The following is a 26,831-nucleotide window of genomic DNA, read 5'->3' as shown; positions in this document are numbered from 1 at the left end:
AAGGTTGATCCATGAAAATGCATTTTGACATAACTTTGATCAAAATAACTCACCTTTGTTTTGTTTGCTTAACACAACTGGTGTCTTGAAAAAATTGAGACAAGTCTGTGAGCTGATAATAACTTTAACTTAGTATGTGACGTTCTTTAACAAATGTTGTGTAAATATTTGTTAGGAATATGGGGTTTTTCCTTACACTCTCATTCTTTAATGCAAAAATCTACCAAACGAAATAAAAAAAAAATACATTTTTAGCCTGTTTGGCAGCAAGGATCTACCACAAAACCTGTAAAGATTCTTTCACAAACACTCCCAAAACCAGATTTAGTGTTAGAATTTCTTTATCGTTTGACATTATTGTAATTATTCTTGCTAACATAATGATGTTATATACTCATAAATGCCAGTCTTAAATTATATTGGCATATAATTGTACACAGAAAAAAACATTGATCAATATCAAATAAAAGGAAAAGTAAGTTCAAACAAATTTAAATCAATTACTTGTTTTGTGCATTACTAGTATGCCTTCACACATTCAAAATCCTGGGTGTTTGTTCCTACAGTTTGTTTTGAAGCCAAAAAATTTACAGTCAGTTAAGCAGTCATAATTTTTTACTTAACTTAATAACAGACTAATTCAATGGCAAAGAGAAAGTGAAACCTTTATCTTGCTTCCACAGACTCAGCCCTGGAGTATCCAACCTCATATTCAGTCTCATTCCTGGAGGAAAAGGAGCAGCAGAGAAGGCCTCCTCCCAGACACAGCAGTCCTGCAGTGGCCCAGCCGATGTAGAGTATGTCTCCCGGCTCCACTCTATGAACGTCGTCCAGGAAAAGGCTGTTGGAATTCATACTATTGGTGAGGTTGATCCAACATGAGCTGACTGGTAGGGCCACCAAGATACCGGCAATAAAAAACAAGACTCCGGAAGCTATAACCACTTTGGTCTTTTGCCATTTGTTTGGCACAAAGTTGATGCATTTGCTCCCAACCACGCTAAGCAGAATCCCACAGAACTCGATGATGATAGCAAAAACGATGAGCACTCTGGCACCCTGCAGGTCTTTAGGTAAGTCCTGTATAGAATTGTAGGATTTGCACTGCATCTTGCCTGTACTCCTCATCACACACGTCACCCACAGACCCACAAAGTGGATCTGAGAAGTGGTGATGCTTGAACCAACGAAGGCTGAGACTTTCCACAACGGCAGTGCGCAGATGAAGATCGTCCCTAAAAAGCCAATGATGGATAAGAGCAAACCCAGAACATGTCTACAACAGGCCGACATGAGGAAGCTGTGTCGATCTCTTCAAGGAGGAAAGGAGGGTGCTCCTGAGAGTTGCAGTAATTTGTCTGTCAAAGACGATTTCAGCAGGTAGTTGTTTTTGTTGCACATTCTCCTCCTCTCCATGACAGAGGAGGAGTTTTCTAGCATGAGCTAAAACAGGTTTGTGAAGAAATATCACTAAACCACCCATGAAATGTAGAGCTGAGTACAGAAACAAAGACTTGACAAAATGAATGCATTTTGAATAAACAATTCAAATAAAAACATACTGTTTTATAGGGTGTAAAAAATTAAGTGTGAAAACAGAGACTGAGTGATAACTACTGAAATAGTCCAGCTGTGAAAGCAGTCATTGTGAAATAACTCTATTTATTCAGAATTTTGGGATTAAATACAATTTGAGTCCCTACATAAGTTGTTTCAGTTTAAATTATCAGCATCGCTGCAATGTGTGAGATTTATTCGCAGCACTTGCTAACATATAGTTCCCAGCCAGAACACATAACTTTCAGAGTGACCTGATAGTCTTGGATTAATGACTTGCAGAAGTTTGAATATATAGGAGTGATAAATTGTCTTGCACTTTTTTTAACCTGAGTATCAGTGAACGACCAAGAATTCAGGGAAACCCTACAAATAGTTAAAAAATAAATAAATAAATCAAACCCTGTACAGCAAAATAAACCTGCATCTTTAGATCTGGTCAGTATTCTGTTCATTGTGTGTAGCGCAGATATTTACTGAAAATAAATCTGAAAGTGACCCTGATTCAGGCTCTCATATGATTAAAAAACAACAACATAAAAAGCAACTAAACAGCAAACCATATTTATTTGATATAAACTGGTCATATTGAAAATATTGATAAGGTATGATATTTTGAAGCCTTTGATCAACACTCCATATATATTCAGCCATAGTTGATTCAAAATTTCTAAACTTGAAATAAAGCATGCACAAAACAGAGAAAAAAAAATACAGATATAAAACAGTACAAAGGGTATAAATGTAAACCAGACTTATTTGAGACTGTACTGTGTAAATGTCACATCAAAATGAGAAACCTCAACATGATATTTATCACATCCATATTATTTGAGCTCTTTAACATCGGAGCACATTCTCTTAGTTTCTTCAAATTTAACCGGACACAACATTGTAAAGTCGTTATTACTTGCATTTCAAAAGCACAGAACCATCATACATGCATTATTATTATTAATATTATTTATAGTACATGATGCATCAGTTGTTTAACAAAACCTTATGTGAAAGAGTAAATTGAAAAAAAAAAGTATTAGTTTTTTTGAACAAGTGTCCTGACTTATTAAAAATAACGACTGCTTTTACTGCTCGAACTGTTCTCACTTTATCTTCTGTCTGCAGTTAACCTTCTGTGCACTCAGTTAATATCCATGGGCTCTGGCTGCTCTCTCCGAGAGAAGAATTCAAAGAAAGCCTTCAAACTCTCGTCATCTACAGCCACTGAACTGTTCACTACATTTTTAAACCTTATGAGATTTCTGCTCTCAGTGAGCTTTTTCACACCAACCAAAAAGTCTTTCTGTTGAGTGCATTTGCAGGCGAGTATTCCTTCAAGAGACCAAACTTTTCCCTCTCAAACCTCTGAATAATGATGCGTTCAATTATATCAGAAAAAGGATGCCCAAACTCTATAACACTTTGGTTTCGACCCCTTGTTTCATTGTATAAATAGCCTCCTGTATGCATTGCAACAGCATTGCCATACTCTTTAAAGACAGGAAAGCTGGAGTTGCCACAATGTAAACAAGACTTATAAGTTAGAAAGTGTTTGCGTTGTTAAACAGTTAGTAATAAGATGAACACAGTCTTGATTACCTCTCCTGCACCTCTCCACAACTTGACCATGGTTGCCTGTGAAACAGTCAAACAGACTGTCATCCGGATATTCGATAATGCAAATTCCACCACTGTGGCAAACGAATCCACTGTGTGTTAAGAGACCATCAGGCAATGTCTGATCAGCACTGAGCTTTAACAAAGCCCAGTCAGTACATCCAGGTCCTTGTGGTTTCCCGTTTAATCTCACTTGACATAGTTACTGAGTTCCATGAGTTTCTTCATTGTTTGCTTGAACTGTAAAACCATTATGTACTTATTGGTTTCTGACAGCAGATTTCTTGTACAAGGAGTACAGAAAAGGCCCAAAACTGTCAATAAGCTGGATACAAGGTCATGATTCACCTTTGAGCCTTGGTTGTCAAAAAGGTATCTCAATGACTGTGAGAAAATTTGCTACAACTGCAAAGTAAATAGAATTGTGCACACATAAATTTCTGTCTCAGTGTGGCTATAAATTGGTGATCCCTTAAGAAAGGCTTTGTTCAATAAAGCTCAGAAAGCAGTTTGGTTTCAACACTCAATTTATTTTTGATTTACAATATACATGAGTTAGGAAATCAACATGTAAAAGCTTTTCTTCTAAACCATATGCAATTGAATTTGCTTTATGATGCTAGACAAAAAATAACCGAAATCCATGAGGCTCTGAGGCTGACCCTTAGCATCACAGTAAAAGTATCCTCCTGAATGCATTGCAACAAGACTACCTTTCTTATTAAACACAGGAGAACCAGAAGAGCCCTGATAAAAATTAGAGTTGTATGTCAGTCTGCCATTGAGTCCTGGAATTTCTTTTACCACACGATTAACGTAATCATCATTGGAACCTGGATTTTTCCTCCAATTCTCCTCCACAACCTGTCTGCGGTTCTCAGGACCAACAACTGAACAAAAATCTACTTGTTTTACTTCCGCATTAGGATGTCCAATAATGAAGATGTTAGAACATTCAGTGTCAGAAACTGACTTAACGTGTGGTAAAAGACCATTGGGCAGTGGCAAACTGTCATTGACCTTTAACAAAGCCCAGTCACTCTTATTATCAAAATCATAGCAAACAACGTCTTCTACAGCTACACAATCACACATAGATTCTTGAATTTCATATGAAAAAGTAACAGTGATGTTATTAGTAAGCTGATCAGTCTTAAAATTATAAGCAGATTTAATAACATGAGCGTTTGTAAGGACAAAATTATCATACAGGAGAAAACCACTTCCACGTGGTTTCCCACCTATTATCACTAGACAAACAGATTTACTGAGAAGCAAGAATGTATTGGTATGTATTTCATATGGCCATATATTATATATATTGGGCAATGGCATATTGTCATTGATCTCTAACAAAACCCAGTCACTCTTATTACCGAAATTGCTGCAAAAGTCATAGCAATGAACACCTACTACATTTATAAGATCACACTCAGACTCTTGAATTTCATGTGAAAAAGTAACAGCGACATCATTTGTAAGCTGTCTAGTTTTAAAATTATAGTAAGGCTCAATAACATGAAAGTTTGTAAGGATAAAATTTTTAAACAGAAGAAAACCACTTCCAAATTTGTCCCTTGTTCTGACTTGACAAACAGATTTACTGAGCTCCAACAATTTATTGTTATGTATGCCATATTTCTCAAAACAATTTGACACAGTGTAATGAAGCTGCAGTATGTAATCATAACAAATAAATCGTTTCTGTGACTTGCCTGTGAGACAGTACTCTGGAGTTAAGATGCAATGTCTGTTAACCATTATCTTGCTTTGATTGCAGAGCTGCCCTAGACGCAAAAACAAGTCATAGCGGGAGTATGTGATCCAGGACTCTTTAGTAGAGTTAGGATTTGAGAACTCTCCACAGCAATTAGGTGGTACAGGCCAAGCTGGACCAAACGGTGGTGTAGTAACTGCAGGACCACACGAGACAGCTGCGGAACCAGGTGAACAAATAAATCATTAATTTCCAATTACTAACACTACCAGTGTACCCAGTGTACTGTGTTTGTTAATCTCAAAAGAACATTCAATATGATTACTTTTACTGCACAAAAATCATAAAAAAAACCATGATTTTGGTTCATCTATATCTAATGCAGGTCTCAGAATAACTGTGTTTTCTACAAAGCTTGTTTTTCCCAGAAAAGTAAAATTAAGTGGAAAATAAACTGCTTAATATTTCACTCTTCCTACCATGATTTGAGGGCTCTCCACGGCCATTAGGAATATGTAGACTCTCTTCACCTTCATGCATTTCAAGGACTACCGATGGCACCGAACCCCCCACACCTTGTCGCGGTGGCTCCTTTCCGGTCTGTAAAATTAATGCACAACTAGTTCAGAAACTAGCATAATGTGGTAAATGTATATAAATGACTTATTAATCATTAATATCCTACTATTTTATTACAGGAGGAAATCAGTACCTCAAGTCCAGCGGCTGGGATGCCAGTTATGAATGCCATTTCACCTGAAGGAGAAAGGTGAGCAAATGAATCATTAATTTCCAATTACTAACACTACCAGTGTACCCAGTGTACTGTGTTTGTTAATCTCAAAAGAACATTCAATATGATTACTTTTACTGCACAAAAATCATAAAAAAAAAACCATGATTTTGGTTCATCTATATCTAATGCAGGTCTCAGAATAACTGTGTTTTCTACAAAGCTTGTTTTTCCCAGAAAAGTAAAATTAAGTGGAAAATAAACTGCTTAATATTTCACTCTTCCTACCATGATTTGAGAGCTCTCCACGGCCATTAGGAATATGTAGACTCTCTTCACCTTCATGCATTTCAAGGACTACCGATGGCACCGAACCCCCCACACCTTGTCGCGGTGGCTCCTTTCCGGTCTGTAAAATTAATGCACAACTAGTTCAGAAACTAGCATAATGTGGTAAATGTATATAAATGACTTATTAATCATTAATATCCTACTATTTTATTACAGGAGGAAATCAATACCTCAAGTCCAGCGGCTGGGATGCCAGTTATGAATGCCATAATAATTTCCCCCAGGGATCAATAAAGTATTCTGATTCTGATTCTGATTCTGATTTCACCTGAAGGAGAAAGGTGAACAAATGAATCATTAATTTCCAGTTACTAACACTACCAATGTACACAGTGTACTGTGTTTGTTAATCTCAAAAGAACATTCAATATGATTACTTTTACTGCACAAAAATCAGTGCAACTATTCTCAGTAGATAAAAAAACAAATATATAAGAAAAGGTCAAAGTAATCGTTCATTTCTAATTACATTCACTGAATTTCAAAAGGTTAAAACAATAAGTTAAAGAATGCAGAACCTCCATTTTGTAGCCAAACTATTTGTAAGCCAAGATGGTGTTATAAACACGGATGGTTATTCTAAAACATTTTGCCATTGTTGATGGTTTGTGTACATTTACACATTTATTTCTCCTTCTTTTGTTTTTTCTCAGGAACAAAAGTTACACCTGCCTACGCATACCCGAAACTAATCAACTCCCGAGTACGTTTCAAGAGTTATTTTGGAGATAATTCGGCAATAAAATGTTTCATGTACTACACTGTTTCAAACACTACATTTAGAGGCCTTGTTTCTATAATCAGTAATCACTTTTTTGTGACAGTACAAATTGAAATGAATTTGATTGATTGAATAATATTCGTGGTGGTAAATAGCCTTCGGATGTAACCGATCAATTTTCAAATCTGTGTTCTATGATGACAGCTGGGATAGGCTCCAGCGCCCCCCGCGACCCTGAAAAGGATAAGCGGAAGCGAATGGATGGATGGATGGTGTTCTATGATCTACATTTTAGCAGTCTAAAGGAGAGTAACAGTTGGTAACCTGTTACATCCAAACCCCTTGACTCCGCAACCACACGCTGTCTGGGTATGACCCGTGATCTCACGCAGTCTGGGCTGATGTAACTTAAAATTTGGGCTTTCTGCGGCCTAACGTATCGCAAATAAAAGTTTTCTTTCATCAAATAATCAATATCACGTCTACATTTTTTATGTAATTTAAAATAACAAGCGAAATTGTGGCGCTTAGAGGCATTTTTTGTCTGGTTTAAACTAAACATACGTTAAACTAAACATACGTGTTAATCCTTTAATTGTAGTTCAGTTTCATTTCAGTTTCATTTAATCCATAAATGAGTTAACTATAGGTCCGACTTACCTTGACGTTACTCTCTGTTTGCAACTAAAGCGCTCCACTGTCCTTTCTCCTTCGTCCTTCGTGAAGTTAATAGAAGTTTCATAGAAGCTGAAGCTTCCGGTAAACTCGAATGTTCCAGTATCTAAGTTAAAGACAGATGGGACTTACCTTAAGGTGAAGAACAATGACGTTATGCTACGATGATAGGAACACCTGCGCATTTTAAGCTGTGAGATAAGTACCCAGAGGTTGTGGCGGCTATAGGTCCAACTTTAGTTAACTAACTAATTTATGGATTAAATGAAACTGAAATGAAACTGAACTACAATTAAAGGATTAACACGTATGTTTAGTTTAACGTATGTTTAGTTTAAACCAGACAAAAAATGCCTCTAAGCGCCACAATTTCGCTTGTTATTTTAAATTACATAAAAAATGTAGACGTGATATTGATTATTTGATGAAAGAAAACTTTTATTTGCGATACGTTAGGCCGCAGAAAGCCCAAATTTTAAGTTACATCAGCCCAGACTGCGTGAGATCACGGGTCATATACCCAGACAGCGTGTGTTGCGGAGTCAAGGGGTTTGGATGTAACAGGTTACCAACTGTTACTCTCCTTTAGACTGCTAAAATGTAGATCATAGAACACCATCCATCCATCCATTCGCTTCCGCTTATCCTTTTCAGGGTCGCGGGGGGCGCTGGAGCCTATCCCAGCTGTCATCATAGAACACAGATTTGAAAATTGATCGGTTACATCCGAAGGCTATTTACCACCACGAATATTATTCAATCAATCAAATTCATTTCAATTTGTACTGTCACAAAAAAGTGATTACTGATTATAGAAACAAGGCCTCTAAATGTAGTGTTTGAAACAGTGTAGTACATGAAACATTTTATTGCCGAATTATCTCCAAAATAACTCTTGAAACGTACTCGGGAGTTGATTAGTTTCGGGTATGCGTAGGCAGGTGTAACTTTTGTTCCTGAGAAAAAACAAAAGAAGGAGAAATAAATGTGTAAATGTACACAAACCATCAACAATGGCAAAATGTTTTAGAATAACCATCCGTGTTTATAACACCATCTTGGCTTACAAATAGTTTGGCTACAAAATGGAGGTTCTGCATTCTTTAACTTATTGTTTTAACCTTTTGAAATTCAGTGAATGTAATTAGAAATGAACGATTACTTTGACCTTTTCTTATATATTTGTTTTTTTTATCTATTGAGAATAGTTGCACTGATTTTTGTGCAGTAAAAGTAATCATATTGAATGTTCTTTTGAGATTAACAAACACAGTACACTGTGTACACTGGTAGTGTTAGTAATTGGAAATTAATGATTTATTTGTTCCGATTACATACTGCAGATTCATTATATTGTGTCAAATGGTTTTGAGAAAAATCTTGTACTTGTAACAAATATTCAAGTCTTTTTAAATACTGACATTAAACACCCTTTACATATTTTGGGCAGTTTTTTAAATTGTAAATTGCTCATATCTCCTCATGTATGGGAATATGGCATACATAACAATAAATTGTTGGAGCTCAGTAAATCTGTTTGTCAAGTAAGAACAAGGGACAAATTTGGAAGTGGTTTTCTTCTGTTTAAAAATTTTATCCTTACAAACTTTCATGTTATTGAACCTTACTATAATTTTAAAACTAGACAGCTTACAAATGATGTCGCTGTTACTTTTTCACATGAAATTCAAGAGTCAGAATGTGATCTTATAAATGTAGTAGGTGTTCATTGCTATGACTTTTGCAACAATTTCGGTAATAAGAGTGACTGGGCTTTGTTAAAGGTCAATGACAGTTTGCCATTGCCCAATGGTCTTTTACCACACATTAAGTCAGTTTCTGACACTGAATGTTCTAACATCTTCATTATTGGACATTCTAATGCGGAAGTAAAACAAGTAGATTTTTGTTCAGTTGTTGGTCCTGAGAACCGCAGACAGGCTGTGGAGGAGAATTGGAGGAAAAATCCAGGTTCCAATGATGATTACTTTAATCGTGTGGTAAAAGAAATTCCAGGACTCAATGGCAGACTGACATACAACTCTAATTTTTATCAGGGCTCTTCTGGTTCTCCTGTGTTTAATGAGGAAGGTAGTCTTGTTGCAATGCATTCAGGAGGATACTTTTACTGTGATGCTAAGGGTCAGCCTCTTAGTCTTATCGATTTTAGCTATCCTTTATCTAGCATCATAAAGCAAATTAAATTGCATATGCTTTAGAAGAAAAGCTTTTACATGTTGATTTCCTAACTCATGTATATTGTAAATCAAAAATAAATTGAGTGTTGAAACCAAACTGCTTTCTGAGCTTTATTGAACAAAGCCTTTCTTAAGGGATCACCAATTTATAGCCACACTGAGACAGAAATTTATGTGTGCACAATTCTATTTACTTTGCAGTTGTAGCAAATTTTCTCACAGTCATGGAGATACCTTTTTGACAACCAAGGCTAGGGTCTGGCAGGGAAACTCTACAATTAGTTAAAAAAAAAAAAAAAAAAATCAAACCCTACACAGCAAAATAAACCTGCATCTTTAGATCTGGTCAGTATTCTGTTCATTGTGTGTAGCGCAGATATTTACTGAAAATAAATCTGAAAGTGACCCTGATTCAGGCTCTCGTATGATTAAAAAACAACAACATAAAAAGCAACTAAACAGCAAACCATATTTATTTGATATAAACTGGTCATATTGAAAATATTGATACGGTATGAACAAAAAATAATTTCCCCCAGGGATCAATAAAGTATTCTGATTCTGATTCTGATTCTGATATTTTGAAGCCTTTGATCAACACTCCATATATATTCAGCCACAGTTGATTCTAAATTTGAAATAAAGCATGCACAAAACAGAGAAAAAAATACAGATATAAAACAGTACAAAGGGTATAAATGTAAACCAGACTTATTTGAGACTGTACTGTGTAAATGTCACATCAAAATGAGAAACCTCAACATGACATTTATCACATCCATATTATTTGAGCTCTTTAAAAATCGGAGCACATTCTCTTAGTTTCTTCAAATTTAACCAGACACAACATTGTAAAGTCGTTATTACTTGCATTTCAAAAGCACAGAACCATCATACATGCATTATTATTAATAATAATATTATTTATAGTACATGATGCATCAGTTGTTTAACAAAACCTTATGTGAAAGAGTAAATTGAAAAAAAAGTATTAGTTTTTTTGAACAAGTGTCCTGACTTATTAAAAATAACGACTGCTTTTACTGCTCGAACTGTTCTCACTTTATCTTCTGTCTGCAGTTAACCTTCTGTGCACTCAGTTAATATCCATGGGCTCTGGCTGCTCTCTCCGAGAGAAGAATTCAAAGAAAGCCTTCAAACTCTCGTCATCTACAGCCACTGAACTGTTCACTACATTTTTAAACCTTGTGAGATTTCTGCTCTCAATGAGCTTTTTCACACCAACCAAAAAGTCTTGCTGTCGAGTGCATTTGCAACTGAGGTATTCTTTCAACACATCAAACTTTTCTCTCTCCACCATTTTTATAATGATGTGCTCAATGATGTCAGAAAAGGGATACCCAAACTCTATGACACTCTGGTTTTGACCCATCACACCAGGGTAGGCATACCCTCCTGAATGCATTGCAACAACATCGCCGTCCTCATTAAAGACAGGAGAGCCAGACGACCCAAAATACAAACAAGACTCATAAGTCAGAAGGTGTTTGCGCTGTTTAAGATCAACTGCCACTTTTTCAAAGAACCTGCGAGTAACGAACTGGACAGGCTCATTATTGTTACTGTAATGCCTTTCCACAACCCGATTCCGGTTCACAGATCAAACAACCAAACAAGATTCGATCTTTTTCGTTCCACCATCTGGATGTCCAACAATGCTAATTCCACCACTGTGATGAATGAATCCACAGTGTGTTAGGAGACCACCAGGCAATATCTGGACATCACTGAGCTTTAACAAAGCCCAGTCAGTCCCTGACACATCAGGTGAGTAATCATAACCAGAAACCTCTTCCACATCTATCAGGCCATCGTTCTGCTCCAGACTTTCATAAGAGAAAGTGACAGTAACCCGCTCATTATGGGCATGGGCATTTGTGAGGACAAATCTGCTGAACATGAGGAAACCACTTCCTTGTGGTTTTCCATTTATTCTTACTTGACAAACAGAATGACTGAGTTCCATGATTTTCCTCATTGTTTTTACTTCTCGGCACGACTGAGCATTGCTCCCAAACTCCAGACGCAAAAGATTCTGGGCAAAATTAAGATCATGAGCTTGTTTTTTTGCTGCTTTTGATTGAGTCTTTAAATTCTGAAGACAAACAATTTTGCATCTGTTTTAAATAAATATTTCCACACAGATTTGGTTTCTTTTCTGCTACATTGTCGGTCTCTGATTCGACTGTGTTAGTCTGCTGTGAAAGCTCCTCATACCCACCAGAACGACCTGCCAGAGATTCACTCTGCAGCACGTAAGCGTCATCAAGACTGCCAGGCTGACTTTCTGGTGGATCAGACTTGTCGAGCAATTTGATCTTAAAAGTTTCATCATCAAGGTCGTCAACCAGATTGCACATCTCTGTGACCTGGGGTCTCACCTGGTGTGATAGACCGCAGCCTCTATGGGTCTTGTGCTCAGAGCTTGTTCCTGTGCTGCCATGATTAATGCCTCTGTGCTGTTTTTCAGTCCAGCTTTGTCCAGCCACTGGTAGGATTTCTGGATGTCAGATGGTTCATTTTTACTGCCAGGCGCTCACGGAGTGCAGTCAGCTTCTTCAGCCAGTAGGCATGAACATTACAGGGCCTGGTGCTGTCCAACTCTTCATACTGGAGACCCTGTCTTGGATGTCTGCCACTGTGATGGTTACTGGTCCCTGTTCAGGGAGGTTGCTGTGGTCTGCCCTCAGATCCACTAGCCACTGAGCATTGCCGTTATGGGTTGCATCCTTCTCCCATATGCTCTTCCAGTATTGCTCCATCTCTAGCCTTGGTGGTGCTGTTCTCATATTGTTCCCTGGCCACTGAGAGTACACCTTGGCTCGTTCTGTAGAGAACAGCTAGTTTCTTCTCTTGCCTTCAATCTCTCTGGTGTACCTCTTCGAGTGGCTGGCCAAGGCTGTGAGTCTTTGCTTGGCAGTTTCCAAGGCCTCAGGTACAGAACCAACTTACCTGGATGATCGAGCGTGCATTTAGAAACTATTGATTTACGTTAATAAGCGAGTGCACACATTTCTGTCCTCTTATCACTTAGATTTCTGAATCTTAAGAGTGAATCAATTTACAGTAGGAACCGCACACCTAGTCATCAAATGTTTGGTAAAGCAGCATGAGTACTGTAAAATTTAGTAGGTTCCTGTTAAAAATCACACAAGCATCACACCACATCTGGCATATATACTTCTATTTTATACAGTACACAGTTGAAATTATAAACTATATATTCCAGTCATCCACTTATCAGCAAATCTTGAGTAAATGCATGTTACTGATAAATCACTGCAAGTGTTTTTAACAAACTGTTTCTTGTTGTTGTAGAACTCATCAGCAGCTGTATTTAAATGTCTTCTGTTCAATTGGGCTTACACTGTGCGATTTTTGGCCCTTTCTGAGCCAATTTTTCAGTCGTGCGACCGTTTTGGTGATCGGCCCGATTTTGGCCTTCTTCGTGCGTCGTGCATCGTGTAGTATACGTGGTGTAACGAGAAGCGATTAACACGTCACGACCAGCTCCCGATCATCAATCGCTTCGTGAGGGTGTCACCGCAGCTTCTCACACTGCGCACGCGCAAACATATAAATGTCGGTGAAAAAGACGGAGCAGCACGGCAGTGCAGCGTGTGATCTGGACACAAGCAATGGAGGCACTTGTAGAACTTTGGAAAGCTCATCTGAGCCTTTTCAATGTGGCCTCACAAAATTATCACGACCACAACAACTGTGAAAATAGTTGGATAGACATTGCTGCTCAATCACAGCAGCCTGATCAGTGTTTTTCATTAGAAATTTAGCAAAGTTGATGGTGGTGGTGCGTGACTGAGTTCCATGAGTTCTGTCTTTCACTTACTGTGTGAGTGAAAGACAGAGAGGGAGAGCGAGCGACAGAATTTCTGTTATAACCTTCATTTTTATGGACGCACAGTGTGAGCACTCAGGTCGCATCAGAGCATCGGGCTGTATAGTGTGAGACCCTGCATCGTGACCTACGAACTTCTAACCACTGCGAGTCAATCGTGCAGTTCGAGCAGGAGCTGAATCGCGCGACTGAAAAAAATCGCACAGTGTCTGCCCAGCTTAACCTGGAAGCCAAGCTTCTGAGTCTTATCCCATGTAGGTGGTTCTTCTATGTTGTGCCGCTTCTTTCCAAGATCCAAGCTATTTCACTTGTGTTTTCTTTGTCTAATATTTTAAGTTGTTTAATGATTTGAAACACTTTTTCACTCCACTGTATGTACGTAGAAGTTCAGTTCGAAAACTATGAACAGAATCCAATATCCACCACGTTTGAATTTGACTTTGCTGGTAATGTGAATCACTGCAAATGCACTAATGGTGAGTTTGTAACAACAGACATGATGCCTGATACTACAAAACAACCCCAAGTGATGCGGTTAAATCCCCTCTCCAAGTCCAAAACACCCGACTTGAACAAAGGTGTGTTTTTTTCTGACAAATGTCTGTTCAGCAATATTTTTTGTTCTATTATTATTGTGTGAATGCAACTGTTACTCAATTCATCTTTATTATTCTGAATTTTGTATGGATTTTTTGGGGTTGCTATAACTTTTGGCATTTGTTCCTGTTGTTCTTTCTATAATAACCTTTTCTCACAAGAATTTTTAGAAAGTAAGTAGATTGGGGGAAAAAACTCCCTGAAATTAAGATTTAAATTGTTGAAACTGCTACTTTCAGCTGCAGAAACTATTAGAAATTTTAGTTATTGTGGACTTTCTAGTGAAAAATACCATCAGGCAACACTGTCAACAAAGATCACCTATGGCCACTGAATTGTTGAGTGCAATATTAAATGTTGAGATTTCTCCTCTCAACAAGTTTCTTCACACACTGACCAAAATGTCTTGCTGTCAAATGCAATTGCAAACAAGGTATTTCTTCAGCAACAAACTCTGAACTCTTCACTATCTGGATAATGTTGCCTTCAGTGGTATTTGGAAAAGGATAACCAAAGTTAATTATACTCTGGGTTTGACTAACAAAGTGTATTCCTGGAGTATTTTATTTATTCAACTAAAAAATGTTTACGATAAAATTGTAAGTTAAACTCAGTAATATCCTGCTGTGGCTTCTTCTGAAGTTTTTCTTCTACACGAGTTGGACCAGCCGGCTGAAGATTGTCTAGGCTTCCCTCACTGCTTTATCAATATAGACACTGATGGCCTTCCCGTGCTGCTGAAGCATTTCTATATCTTGCTGTGTGTCCTGGTTTCACTGTTGGATGTTGAGTCATGTTGGCCTGAGCTCTCTCTGCCTCTCAGTCCTTTCTGCTACAGCTGACACTGTGTCGTGGCCTCTGTGTTCCTCCATACCACAGAGGTTAACTGATATACTGCTGATCGCTGGTTCTGAAAAGTCCTAATTTCATACCGAACCTGGAGGTGGCTCTCACAGTAAGAGGCCACACACTGCAGACAGGAATTGGAGACTTTCAGGGCTCTCCCAGTGCACACACCACAGGCCACATCTTTAAGTCCAATATAGTGTTGTGGATGAGGAGCAGTTTAGAGTGCTAGTCTTCTTCTGCTAATTAGGTGTTTGCAGAACTAGCTTTGGTATGAAACCCTTTCTGCACTGATAACAGCTGGAAACTCTTCTTAATCTCCTCCTCTTCCCAGTAGTTCTTGATACAGCTTATTCAGTAGTTGTGCCCACAGATAAGAGTTGTTGGATACTTGAGTAAATCCAGACAGATTAAAAAGCACAACTTCTTCTGGTCCAGCTGAACCCTCATTTAGACATTTTCATTTCCTTACAGTAGATCAAATCTGAGCTTTGATCAGCTTAAGCCTGTGTTTCCTGTGTTTAGATCTGCAACGAATAGCACTCATCACTTTTTCTTTGTTCTACCTTGTTCAGAGCTGTCTGAAAAAAATGCAAGTTTCCCTTCATTCCAGGAAGAGGAGTGGCTTCTCTCTGGCAGTGAACAGCAGTTCAACATGCATTGTATGCTTGACAACAGGAACAGAAAAATCTGTGCTGCAAAATATATTTGTTGTGGATTTGGCTCTGAATGTAGAATCTGTGTCCCAAAAATTCCAGCGTGACACAAAGTATAATAGTTAGTAGTATGGGTAGAATTATCTGCTAATTTGGGTAAAAAGCTGGAAGAACATAGCATTAGTCCTTCTGCTCCAGTTAGCATTAGCTGCTAAAGTAGCAAGCTGGAGCATGTAACACTGCTAATGCTGAAAAAAAAAAACCACTGTCCAACTATAACTTACGCCCTGAAAATCTATCACCGAGGAATAAGTAAGGGGATATAAGACGGAAGAAATTCAGTAAAATCTATTAGAACATAAACTTGCTCAACTCAGTTCCCATATCCTGTAAAAACCCATGCATGTCAGAGGGTATGGTGTTTGTACTGGCTCTGTTATTTACCCTGTAAACATAAAAAAAAAAGAAACTAAAAAAACCAATTTTTTTTGACTCTGTGCTCACAAGCATTCAGAATGCTGCACATATTCCTACCATATGTTTTGAATACAGACAAAATGCAAAGATTCCTACAAATTTTTACTCATATTTCAGACTTTATTACCTGATGTTAACAGTGGACTCAGTCAAACAGAGAGTGAAACCATCATGAAACCTTTTTCTTGTTTCTAGTAGAGCGCTGTCTAGATGAACGTTGTTGTTTAGTGTTAGTATGTGCAGATTTAACGTCACATTCTGTCTCAATCCTGCAGAAATAGGAGCAGCAGAGAAGGGCTCCTCCCAGGTATAGCAGTCCTGCGGACACCAAGCCGATGAAGAGTGAAGCTCCCAGATCCCTCCTTTGATCGCTGGCCAGGTCAGGGTTGAACATATCATTAACAATGGTGCGTGTGGTCCAGTGGACAGGCAGGGCCACCAAGCTAGCTGCAATGAGAAACAACACTCCAGAAGCTATATCCGCTTTGGTCTTTCGCCTTGCGTCTGGTATAAAGTTGGTGCACTTGGCCCCAACTACACCAAGCACAATCCCAAAGAACTGGATGATGATAGCAAAAACGATGAGCACTCTGGCATCCTGCAGGTCTTGAGGTAAGGTGAGCGTAGAATCATACTCTTTGCACTCCATCTCATGTTTAGTCAGCAGAATGCAGTTCACCCACAAACCCTCAAAGATCACATAAGTAGTGGCAATGTCAGCACTAATGAAGTCTGAGACTTTCCACAATGGGAGGAAACAGATAACTATTGTCCCGAGAACACCAATGATGGCTGAGACCAAACCCAGAATCTGTCTGCAGCTAACTGCCATGATGAAGCTCTGTTGATCTCTTCAAGGAGAAAAGTTAGTAAGAGAGTTTTGGAAGAGAAAATTTCAGCAGGTATTAGTTTTTATTGTCCACACAGAGGAGAAGTCGACTCTGGTTTTCTTTCCTACTGATTAGAGAGTGCTAAAGGAAGTGACAGAGGAGGAGTTTTCTAGCATGAGAAGAAACAGGTTTGTGAAGAAATCTCACCCAACCAGCTTGTTTCAAAGCACCTGTGATACGGACAGTTGAGTTTCACACGTGAATACAAAGGTCGATATCACAAAATCAGAAAAATGCAGACATGCAAAATGGTAATTATGAACAATCGGGGTTCAAATACTGGTGGAGGCATACAAGGCACACATCCAGTAGGGGTCACCAAGGTAGGCTACATTAGCTTAGCTTACCTTAAATGTAAACAGGAGGGACTCTGTTAAATAGTGAATTTATATATATAAAAATGACAGTGATGACTAAAAGTAACTACCCAACTCTGTACTAAGTCACAAAGCTACTAAATTAGCTGAAAATGTTGCGAGTTAAAATTGTTAAAAAACCCCATTGTTATATATTATCTGAGCGATATTTATGTTAATAGGCTAACATGTAACAATCTGCCAATCTGTTTTAATCGGATTCTTTTGTAAAGCTGAAATATAAACTGTCACATATTATAAATGTACTCATATTTACTTGCGCTGTCTTGTTTCATCAAACATAAGCTTCGCGTTCATTTTTAATGATAAGGTTGATCCATGAAAATGCATTTTGACATAACTTTGATCAAAATAACTCACCTTTGTTTTGTCTGCTTAACACAACTGGTGTCTTGAAAAAACTGAGACAAGTCTGTGAGCTGATAATAACTTTAACTTAGTATGTGACGTTCTTTAACAAATATTTATAAATATTTGTTAGGAATATGGGGTTTTTCCTTACACTCTCATTCTTTAATGCAAAAATCGAAAAAAAAAAAAAATACATTTTTAGCCTGTTTGGCAGCAAGGATCTACCACAAAACCTGTAAAGATTCTTTCACAAACACTCCCAAAACCAGATTTAGTGTTAGAATTTCTTTATCGTTTGACATTATTGTAATTATTCTTGCTAACATAATGATGTTATATACTCATAAATGCCAGTCTTAAATTATATTGGCATATAATTGTACACAGAAAAAAACATTGATCAATATCAAATAAAAGGAAAAGTAAGTTCAAACAACAAATTTAAATCAATTACTTGTTTTGTGCATTACTAGTATGCCTTCACACATTCAAAATCCTGGGTGTTTGTTCCTACAGTTTGTTTTGAAGCCAAAAAATTTACAGTCAGTTAAGCAGTCATAATTTTTACTTAACTTAATAACAGACTAATTCAATGGCAAAGAGAAAGTGAAACCTTTATCTTGCTTCCACAGACTCAGCCCTGGAGTATCCAACCACATATTCAGTCTCATTCCTGGTGGAAAAGGAGCAGCAGAGAAGGCCTCCTCCCAGACACAGCAGTCCTGCAGTGGCCCAGCCGATGTAGAGTACGTCTCCCGGCTCCACTCTATGAATGTCGTCCAGGAAAAGGCTGTTGGAATTCATACTATTGGTGAGGTTGATCCAACATGAGCTGACTGGTAGGGCCACCAAGATACCGGCAATAAAAAACAAGACTCCGGAAGCTATAACCACTTTGGTCTTTTGCCATTTGTTTGGCACAAAGTTGATGCATTTGCTCCCAACCACGCTAAGCAGAATCCCACAGAACTCGATGATGATAGCAAAAACGATGAGCACTCTGGCACCCTGCAGGTCTTTAGGTAAGTCCTGTATAGAATTGTAGGATTTGCACTGCATCTTGCCTGTACTCCTCATCACACACGTCACCCACAGACCCACAAAGTCGATCTGAGAAGTGGTGATGCTTGAACCAACGAAGGCTGAGACTTTCCACAACGGCAGTGCGCAGATGAAGATCGTCCCTAAAAAGCCAATGATGGATAAGAGCAAACCCAGAACATGTCTACAACAGGCCGACATGATGAAGCTGTGTCGATCTCTTCAAGGAGGAAAGGAGGGTGCTCCTGAGAGTTGCAGTAATTTGTCTGTCAGAGACGATTTCAGCAGGTAGTTGTTTTTGTTGCACATTCTCCTCCTCTCCATGACAGAGGAGGAGTTTTCTAGCATGAGCTGAAACAGGTTTGTGAAGAAATAGCGCTAAACCACCCATGAAATGTAGAGCTGAGTACAGAAACAAAGACTTGACAAAATGAATGCATTTTGAATAAACAATTCAAATAAAAACATACTGTTTTATAGGGTGTAAAAAATTAAGTGTGAAAACAGAGACTGAGTGATAACTACTGAAATAGTCCAGCTGTGAAAGCAGTCATTGTGAAATAACTCTATTTATTCAGAATTTTGGGATTAAATACAATTTGAGTCCCTTAGTAAATTGTTTCAGTTTAAATTATCAGCATCGCTGCAATGTGTGAGATTTATTCGCAGCACTTGCTAACATATAGTTCCCAGCCAGAACACATAACTTTCAGAGTGACCTGATACTCTTGGATTAATGACTTGCAGAAGTTTGAATATATAGGAGTGATAAATTGTCTTGCACTTTTTTTAACCTGAGTATCAGTGAACGACCAAGAATTCTTGGCACATGTAGGGTCTGGCAGGCAAACCCTACAATTAGTTAAAAAAAATAAAATAAATAAATAAATCAAACCCTGTACAGCAAAATAAACCTGCATCTTTAGATCTGGTCAGTATTCTGTTCATTGTGTGTGGGGCAGATATTTACTGAAAATAAATCTGAAAGTGACCCTGATTCAGGCTCTCATATGATTAAAAAACAACAACATAAAAAGCAACTAAACAGCAAACCGTATTTATTTGATATAAACTGGTCATATTGAAAATATTGATAAGATATGATATTTTGAAGCCTTTGATCAACACTCCATATATATTCAGCCATAGTTGATTCAAAATTTTTAAACTTGAAATAAAGCATGCACAAAACAGAGAAAAAAAAATACAGATATAAAACAGTACAAAGGGTATAAATGTAAACCAGACTTATTTGAGACTGTACTGTGTAAATGTCACATCAAAATGAGAAACCTCAACATGACATTTATCACATCCATATTATTTGAGCTCTTTAACATCGGAGCAGATTCTCTTAGATTCTTCAAATTTAACTGGACACAACATTGTAAAGTCGTTATTACTTGCATTTCAAAAGCACAGAACCATCATACATGCATTATTATCATTAATATTATTTATAGTACATGATGCATCAGTTGTTTAACAAAACCTTATGTGAAAGAGTAAATTGAAAAAAAAAGTCTTATTTTTTTTAAACAAGTGTCCTGACTTATTAAAAATAACGACTGCTTTTACTGCTCGAACTGTTCTCACTTTATCTTCTGTCTGCAGTTAACCTTCTGTGCACTCAGTTAATATCCATGGGCTCTGGCTGCTCTCTCCGAGAGAAGAATTCAAAGACAGCCTTCAAACTCTCGTCATCTACAGCCACTGAACTGTTCACTACATTTTTAAACCTTGTGAGATTTCTGCTCTCAACGAGCTTTTTCACACCATCCAAAAAGTCTTGCTGTCGATCGCATGTGCAAGCGAGGCATTCCTTCAACACATCAAACTTTTCTCTCTCCACCATCTGAATAATGATGCGTTCAATTATGTTGATAAAAGGATACCCAAACTCTATGACACTTTGCTTTTGACCCTTTGCATCAACGTATGGATACCCTCCTGAATGCATTGCAACAACATTGCCATCCTCGTTAAAGACAGGAGAGCCAGAGGAGCCATCATATAAACAAGACTCGTAAGTCAGAAGTTGTTTGCGCTGTTGAACATCATCTGCAACGTTTTTGAAGAAACTATCTTTAAGAAGTTGAACACAGTCTTGATTGTCTTTGCGGTGCCTCTCTGCAACCTGACTACGGTTTTCTTGTGAAACAACCAAACAGACATCAATTTTTTTTACACTTTCACCTGGATATCCAATAATACAAATTCCACCACTGTGGCGAACGAATCCACTGCGTTTTAAGAGACAATCAGGCAACTTCTGATCAGCACTGAGCTTTAACAAAGCCCAGTCAGTCCCTGACACTTCCGGAATATATTCAATACCAACAACCTCTTCCACATCTATCAGGCCATCTTTCTCCTCCAAACTTTCAAAAGAGAAAGTCACAGCAACCTGCTCGTTAAGCCGGCCGTTATCATTACAGAAGTCTTGGATAACATGGGCATTTGTGAGGATAAAATTGCCAAACAGGAGGAAACCACTTCCACGTGATTTCCCATTTATTCTCACTTGACAAACAGAATTACTGAGTTCCATGAGCTTCTTCATTGTTTTCACATCTTGACATCTTTTAGCACTGTTCCCAAACTCCTGACGGAAAATATTCTGGATGCGAGAAAGCTTAGGAACTTGAGCTTTCTTGCCTTTTACCAAAATGTTAAACCATGCAGACAAATTAACTTGCAGCTTTTTTGAATCAGACAGTTGGTTTCCTGGAGCCATATTTCCACAGAGATCCGTTTTTTTCCCTATTGTGTTGTCGGTCTCTGACTTGACTGGGTCAGTCTGCTGTGAAAGCGCCTCATTGCCACCAGAATCACTTGTCTGAGATTCACTCTGCAGCACATAAGCGTCATCAAGACTGCTAGGCTGACTTGCTGGTGGATTGGAGTTGTCAAGCAACATGATCTTGAAAGTCTCATCATCAAGGTCGTCGACAAAACTGCACATCTCCGTTTCAACCTCAGTGCTTATGTTAGAGAGCACACAATTCTTTTTGAACATGGTATTGAGAAAACGACCATCTCTTCGTAGAGCTTGCTTCACTTTTTCCCCTTCATATGCGTAAACTGTAATTTCCTGCACGACTTTTCTTAGTTTTGGATTTTTCAGGATTCTGACAACATTTTTACCTCCTCGTTCCATGACATGAAATATCACAAGTTTGCTAGATTGTCTCTTTTTGCAGGGATAACCAGAACCACTAACTGGTTTCTTTGGCTTCTCCACAGCTTTGACAAACTTCACAATCAGATGTTCATTTTTAATTACTCTGCACGGAAAGTGTGAAGCTATCGCTTTCCCATTTCTTACAATAACAAGCTCTTTGTCCTTCTGCTTTTCTACAACTGCTTTGAACTTTTGACTTTTCATCAGGCAGTCCTCAATAGTTTGCACTTGTTTGCAGGTATGGGTAGAGACGTTCTTCATGTAACTCCACTTAAAAGAATGAGTCAGATGAGGCTCTTCTTCCTAGGAAGAAAAAAAAGAAAGTGGTCTCACTTAACTTGCAGTACAACCTTATTCTCTTCAAGCAGATACTCAAACGATACCATCTTCTTTTGTGACCTTGCCCTTATTAGACATTCACTCAAATTTTAATTAAAATGGATAAAAATTGTGTGTCATTCATTTCCAACAAAGAAAAAGAATGATTGAGACATTGACAACAGGCTTTAAATGCAGGAGGAGAGTACATTGATTTCTTGAAGTAACAACATGACAACCCCAATGCTGAATGGCTGCCACAGATTATAGTGCTCTCCATGTGCATTCAGACTATTTTTAATCTAGCTCTGCTTTTTGCCACTGCTGGTACCTGCAGTGACATTCAGGATACACATGCACTCAAGTTCTTCCAGAAAGGTGAATTCACATGAGCAACAATCTGTGCCCACCGCATGTAAAACAGTTTAGTTTTTGGAAGTGGTCTTGATGTTGCTTCTCCAGTGAGATTTATTTATATTTTATTAGGACAGTGCATGTTAATGAACATACATGTAAAAAAAATTACATGACTGCAAAGATTCCAGATTATAGCCAAGGGCTAATTTCCATCTGTTGTCCATAAAATAACAAAAAATAGACATAATAATTCATAAAAAAAATTCATAATTCATTCACAATAATAACTCAATCACCAAACTCATACATACCATTCTATTTCCAAATAAAACATTAAAACTATACAACTTATACATGATCACACAACAGTGCACCTGTTGCCACTTTTACTTGCATCTGTGATGGTTTATACTAACCAAGGCAAATACAAATTTGATTATAGGAGAAAATCAGCACCTCAGTGTCTCTTGGCACTTCACTTCTGCTCGCCATCGTTCCAGCAGTCGGGTATGACAGGTTATCTAAAGGCAAGGATAAGTGATTAATTTCTCACTTTACACATTTTATTGTGTGTATTCATGTCAGTATGACATATACAAATACATAGAACAAATACAGATTACATGAGTTGTTAAAAAAAAAAAAAAAAAAACAAAACAAAAAAACCCACACAAAACAAAGGGGGACCTTTAATTACAGTTAAAAACAAGACTTGCATGACTGCCAACCAAAACACAAAGAAACACCAAAAGCGAGGTGTTAAAACGAAGTGTTCAAACAAAGAGCAGGAGTAATGAACCACACACCAAACACACTTGCTCTGAGATGAGGAACCCGTTTTACAGATCTTTTCTCCGTCTGGCAGGAAGGTAGGTACCTACAATAGAAGAAAAAGACCAAAAACGCACTCAGGCAAAGATCACAGTAGAGATTGAAAATGTGACGTCATTCAGGGGTAAAACCGCAAAGGATTCTGGGAACGAGTGGCAAGCGGTACTAGTGTGCGCAGGCTTTCACATGAAAACAGTCACAGAGTGATTTAAAAAAAAAAAAAAAAAAAAAAAAGCCAAGAAGCTGTTGTATTATTAACTGCAATAGCCGGTCGCATGACAGCCACGGGAAGCCGACGGGTAAAGAGATTTGTTGTTATCGGATTACGTCGTGGAAGAGAAATTGTTCAAGCCGTGTTTCCGAAGTAACAAAGAGCTGACGGATGGCCTGGATTGCAGCCATTCGAAGACCAAATATAACGTTCCAGAACACTCCAGCTCACAGGTTAGTCTGCTCCAAGCATTTCCACAAAGGTAAGTCTTCTGTTGTAGTTATTATATAATTTATCATAACATAATTGTTGATGTAGTTTACAAATAAGTCTTATATTGATTTGAATTCGTTGCGCTATGCTGCTTTGTTCACTGTGGCTTTGCAGGCTAATGTTTGTTGTGTTTTGTAGGAAAACCAGCCTACAAAATGCTGGAATGCGATCCAGACTGGGCACCCTCTATCAACCTGGGTCATACCGAGTTTAAAGCTGCTACCACAGCGAGATTTGATCGGTTAAGAGAGAGAGCGAGATCAAAACAGCCACAAAAAGTCAGGCATATATGTGCCCAAGGGTTGTATTGAAGCAATCAAGTGATGAATAACTGTTTTCCAGTATGTTGTTTTGCAATGTTTGTTTGTTTTTTTGCATTGTTGATTTGTTTTTTACCGAAGCAGCTAATAAAGCACGATGAAATACAATTTTGCCTCTTTCTTGTAAGATTCTATAATAGAATGAAACAATAATGCCAGTTATAAATAAAGACAATAAATTGAATTAATTACGAAACACTCATTTTATTTCTATTAGATCTGAAAATGTTGTGTAATACTACAACCTGAAACGACAAATAGATTATCTCCTGTACAGGCCAACACAAAGGGGGGGAAAAAAAAAAAAAAAAAAAAAATAACAACAGCTGTGAAATGGAATAGTCCAAATCACCAAAGTAAACTGGACCTGGGCTTGTTGCAGGGATCTGAAGTTACTAAACATTCTGTGAGTGTATGCACTCACACTTAGTACCATATAATATATAATAATAAATATGTGCGTGATGAAAGTTGGGCAGCACGCTAACGTCCTTACTCCACTCTGTATTCTCGTATGGGTCTGACGCTTCCACTCCTTTGATTTTTTTCCTCGTCCTTTTTTTTGTTGCCTTTTTGTCAAGTCTGTCTTTGTACGGACCTGGCGTGTTCTCCGTCGTTTTGTACATAACTGTTTTGGGGGCAAATAAAATGCAAGTAGGGATTAAAACCGCAGAATTAATGATTACCGGTGCTGGAAATACTAGCGCTTGATGCAGTGTTTTGTTGCCATGGGTACCCACAAAGCAATGCATGAAAGTCACGTGGTCTGTCAATCTCTGTAGCCCTAATGAGAGCGATTACAGCAATAACAAACATGAAATCGCAAATCTGCACAAGAAAAAAAGAAAACCCAAGATCTGCTGTGAAAAGATTTAAAGACAACATTAAGGACTATACCAAGTCAGCAACACAAAAACAGTAAGATATTAGTGTTTGTATGATTTCAAGGTGACACAGATGAAGAGAGCAGTACAATATCTGGCTGTAATGTTTAGTAGTTTGTGAAAATGCACAAATTACTGGAGGAGCTGGCCGGGGAGTGGGAGGTCTGGGTTTCTCTGCTTAAGGTGCTGCCCCTGCGACCCAGCCACGGATAAGCAGAAGAAGATGAATCAAACGAACAGCTCTGCTATCACTTCCGACATAAATTAAGACAAAACTAAACAGCAGTGACGTTTGTAGGGTTACTGAAGTTGGGCTAGCTGGTAGCTACATGGTGGCTAAAACAGAGCTGCAATCGCATGGCAGGAAAAAGATGCTTTAAATGGATCAAACTTCAGTCAGGAGAGCAACTGAGATAATCCATCCATAACACTAGGTTAGTCATTTGTGTACTGTTGCATGGGCTGGGCCGTGGTTACGGTTTAAAAACAGAGCTTTAAAATGTGCTGCTGATGAATTGTGCTAATAGGAACCGAGAGAGGCCGACAGTGATCACTGACTTTTTTTTTTTTTTTTAAAGAGGCTTGCTCAGATTAAATAGAACAAGATCAGAGGTGTGCAGACATGTTTGAAGGAGCGGGTTCCCAAAGCTAAAAAGGGGCACATAGAACGAGGCTGAATAACAACAACCCACATTCATTAAGACTCATACTATAGCACTATCATCAGGCGGGCACAATGCATACATGGCATACGTTTTACCTGATGGGTACAATGCTGCTGCTGATAGTGCTGGAGGGCAGGGCCGTGTTGATCTGAGACTGTAGACAATGAGAGGAGAGATGGGAGCTGATTAATCAAGTGATATGAGATAATAATGTAATTCAAAGAGCGATGACAGTGTTTGGAATGTGGAGCAGGGAAATTATTTTACTGCTATTGTTAAATAATTGTCATTATTACCATTGCATTAATAATATAATCTGGAGTTTATATTGCATTCAGGGGTTGAACAGTGTGTGTCTTTCAGAAAGACTAAGTTGCAGGCTGACAGGAAGTTGCAGGTTTGCAGAGTGTGCCTTTTGCAGAACTGAAACCGAAAGCAGAGTCTAAGTGCAGGTTATTTTGAGGAGCATTTGAGGACGAGACACAGACAGTAGGTGAAGAGGTGACACAAAGAGCATGTGAGGTCAACACATACACACACATTAGTTAAATTTATTTAGAGGAACCGTCCTTGTTGTCTCGGCAAGAAAGAGGAACAATTCATTTTAAGATAAGAACGGAAAGTACCAGCCATGAAAATAGAAGATGATTTTCTGGGTGAAAAGTCATGATGATGTTGATCTGATCTATGTATAAAATGTACCGGTGACGCATGAAGGGGCGTCAGTAAACAAACCCTGATGCTATAAAATATCTGTTCATGCTTTGATTAAGTCGAGGACTACTGGCTGTCTGCGTACAGAGTGTCTTCCCACACGTGTGTTCATTAAAATCATTGTTTGACCAAAGACCTTCTGGACCATGGGTGGTTTGTACTCTCCTTCCTCAATTGTGAACCTTAACATTTGGGGGCTTCGTCCGGTGGTTGAGGAGGGAGGATTGGAGGTGTAGATGGAGAAATTTGGTCTTAGGTGGTCTGACGGGCAGACATGAATTCCAGTGGTCGAAGTGAGTGGGCATAAGCCGGCTTATCCAAAAGGTAAGGCACTACCTGTTGAATTATTTCCAAAGTGTGCCAAATTGGACATGATAAAATTTAAGTCTACTCACT

The 26,831-nt window shown here is 38.3% G+C and overlaps 4 protein-coding genes, 3 long non-coding RNA genes and 1 pseudogene across 8 annotated transcripts; 1 reads left to right on the top strand and 7 right to left on the bottom strand.

Annotated features, from left to right (window-relative positions):
- Positions 1-108: 108 nt before the first annotated feature.
- Positions 109-1,349, bottom strand: LOC145431434 (claudin-4-like). The gene has a single exon (XM_080307185.1). It carries the CDS (start codon positions 1,291-1,293, stop codon positions 667-669), a length of 627 nt encoding a protein of 208 aa, XP_080163311.1. The 5' UTR covers positions 1,294-1,349; the 3' UTR covers positions 109-666.
- A 2,331-nt stretch (positions 1,350-3,680) lies between these two features.
- LOC113030963 (uncharacterized) lies at positions 3,681-5,645 on the bottom strand. Its single transcript, XR_013911734.1, has 3 exons — positions 5,601-5,645; positions 5,368-5,488; positions 3,681-5,105 (listed from the first exon to the last, which is right to left on the bottom strand). It is a non-coding gene; the product is annotated as an uncharacterized LOC113030963 (long non-coding RNA).
- A 243-nt stretch (positions 5,646-5,888) lies between these two features.
- Positions 5,889-6,745, top strand: LOC145431432 (uncharacterized). Its single transcript, XR_013911736.1, has 3 exons — positions 5,889-6,028; positions 6,129-6,253; positions 6,626-6,745. It is a non-coding gene; the product is annotated as an uncharacterized LOC145431432 (long non-coding RNA).
- Positions 5,907-7,415, bottom strand: LOC145419299 (uncharacterized). Its single transcript, XR_013911735.1, has 3 exons — positions 7,350-7,415; positions 6,143-6,230; positions 5,907-6,030 (listed from the first exon to the last, which is right to left on the bottom strand). It is a non-coding gene; the product is annotated as an uncharacterized LOC145419299 (long non-coding RNA).
- A 2,249-nt stretch (positions 7,416-9,664) lies between these two features.
- On the bottom strand, positions 9,665-14,786 carry LOC113031128 (serine protease FAM111A-like; annotated as a pseudogene). Its single transcript, XR_013911958.1, has 2 exons — positions 14,739-14,786; positions 9,665-11,968 (listed from the first exon to the last, which is right to left on the bottom strand). The product of XR_013911958.1 is annotated as a serine protease FAM111A-like (transcript).
- A 1,332-nt stretch (positions 14,787-16,118) lies between these two features.
- Positions 16,119-16,992, bottom strand: LOC145431431 (claudin-4-like). Its single transcript, XM_080307184.1, has one exon. It carries the CDS (start codon positions 16,849-16,851, stop codon positions 16,189-16,191), a length of 663 nt encoding a protein of 220 aa, XP_080163310.1. The 5' UTR covers positions 16,852-16,992; the 3' UTR covers positions 16,119-16,188.
- A 915-nt stretch (positions 16,993-17,907) lies between these two features.
- On the bottom strand, positions 17,908-19,013 carry LOC113031269 (claudin-4-like). Its single transcript, XM_026183306.2, has one exon. It carries the CDS (start codon positions 18,877-18,879, stop codon positions 18,253-18,255), a length of 627 nt encoding a protein of 208 aa, XP_026039091.2. The 5' UTR covers positions 18,880-19,013; the 3' UTR covers positions 17,908-18,252.
- Positions 19,014-19,719: 706 nt separating this feature from the next.
- LOC145431430 (serine protease FAM111A-like) lies at positions 19,720-23,029 on the bottom strand. Its single transcript, XM_080307183.1, has 2 exons — positions 22,994-23,029; positions 19,720-22,165 (listed from the first exon to the last, which is right to left on the bottom strand). Exons 1-2 carry the CDS (start codon positions 23,027-23,029, stop codon positions 20,309-20,311), a joined length of 1,893 nt encoding a protein of 630 aa, XP_080163309.1. The 3' UTR covers positions 19,720-20,308.
- Between the last annotated feature and the right edge of the window lie 3,802 nt (positions 23,030-26,831).

This window comes from Astatotilapia calliptera, chromosome 10, assembly GCF_964374335.1.
Source record: "Astatotilapia calliptera chromosome 10, fAstCal68.1, whole genome shotgun sequence".
Taxonomy (NCBI): Eukaryota; Metazoa; Chordata; class Actinopteri; order Cichliformes; family Cichlidae; genus Astatotilapia; species Astatotilapia calliptera.
The sequence above is the reverse complement of the archived record's forward strand: the minus strand, read 5'-3'. Positions and strand labels throughout refer to the sequence as shown.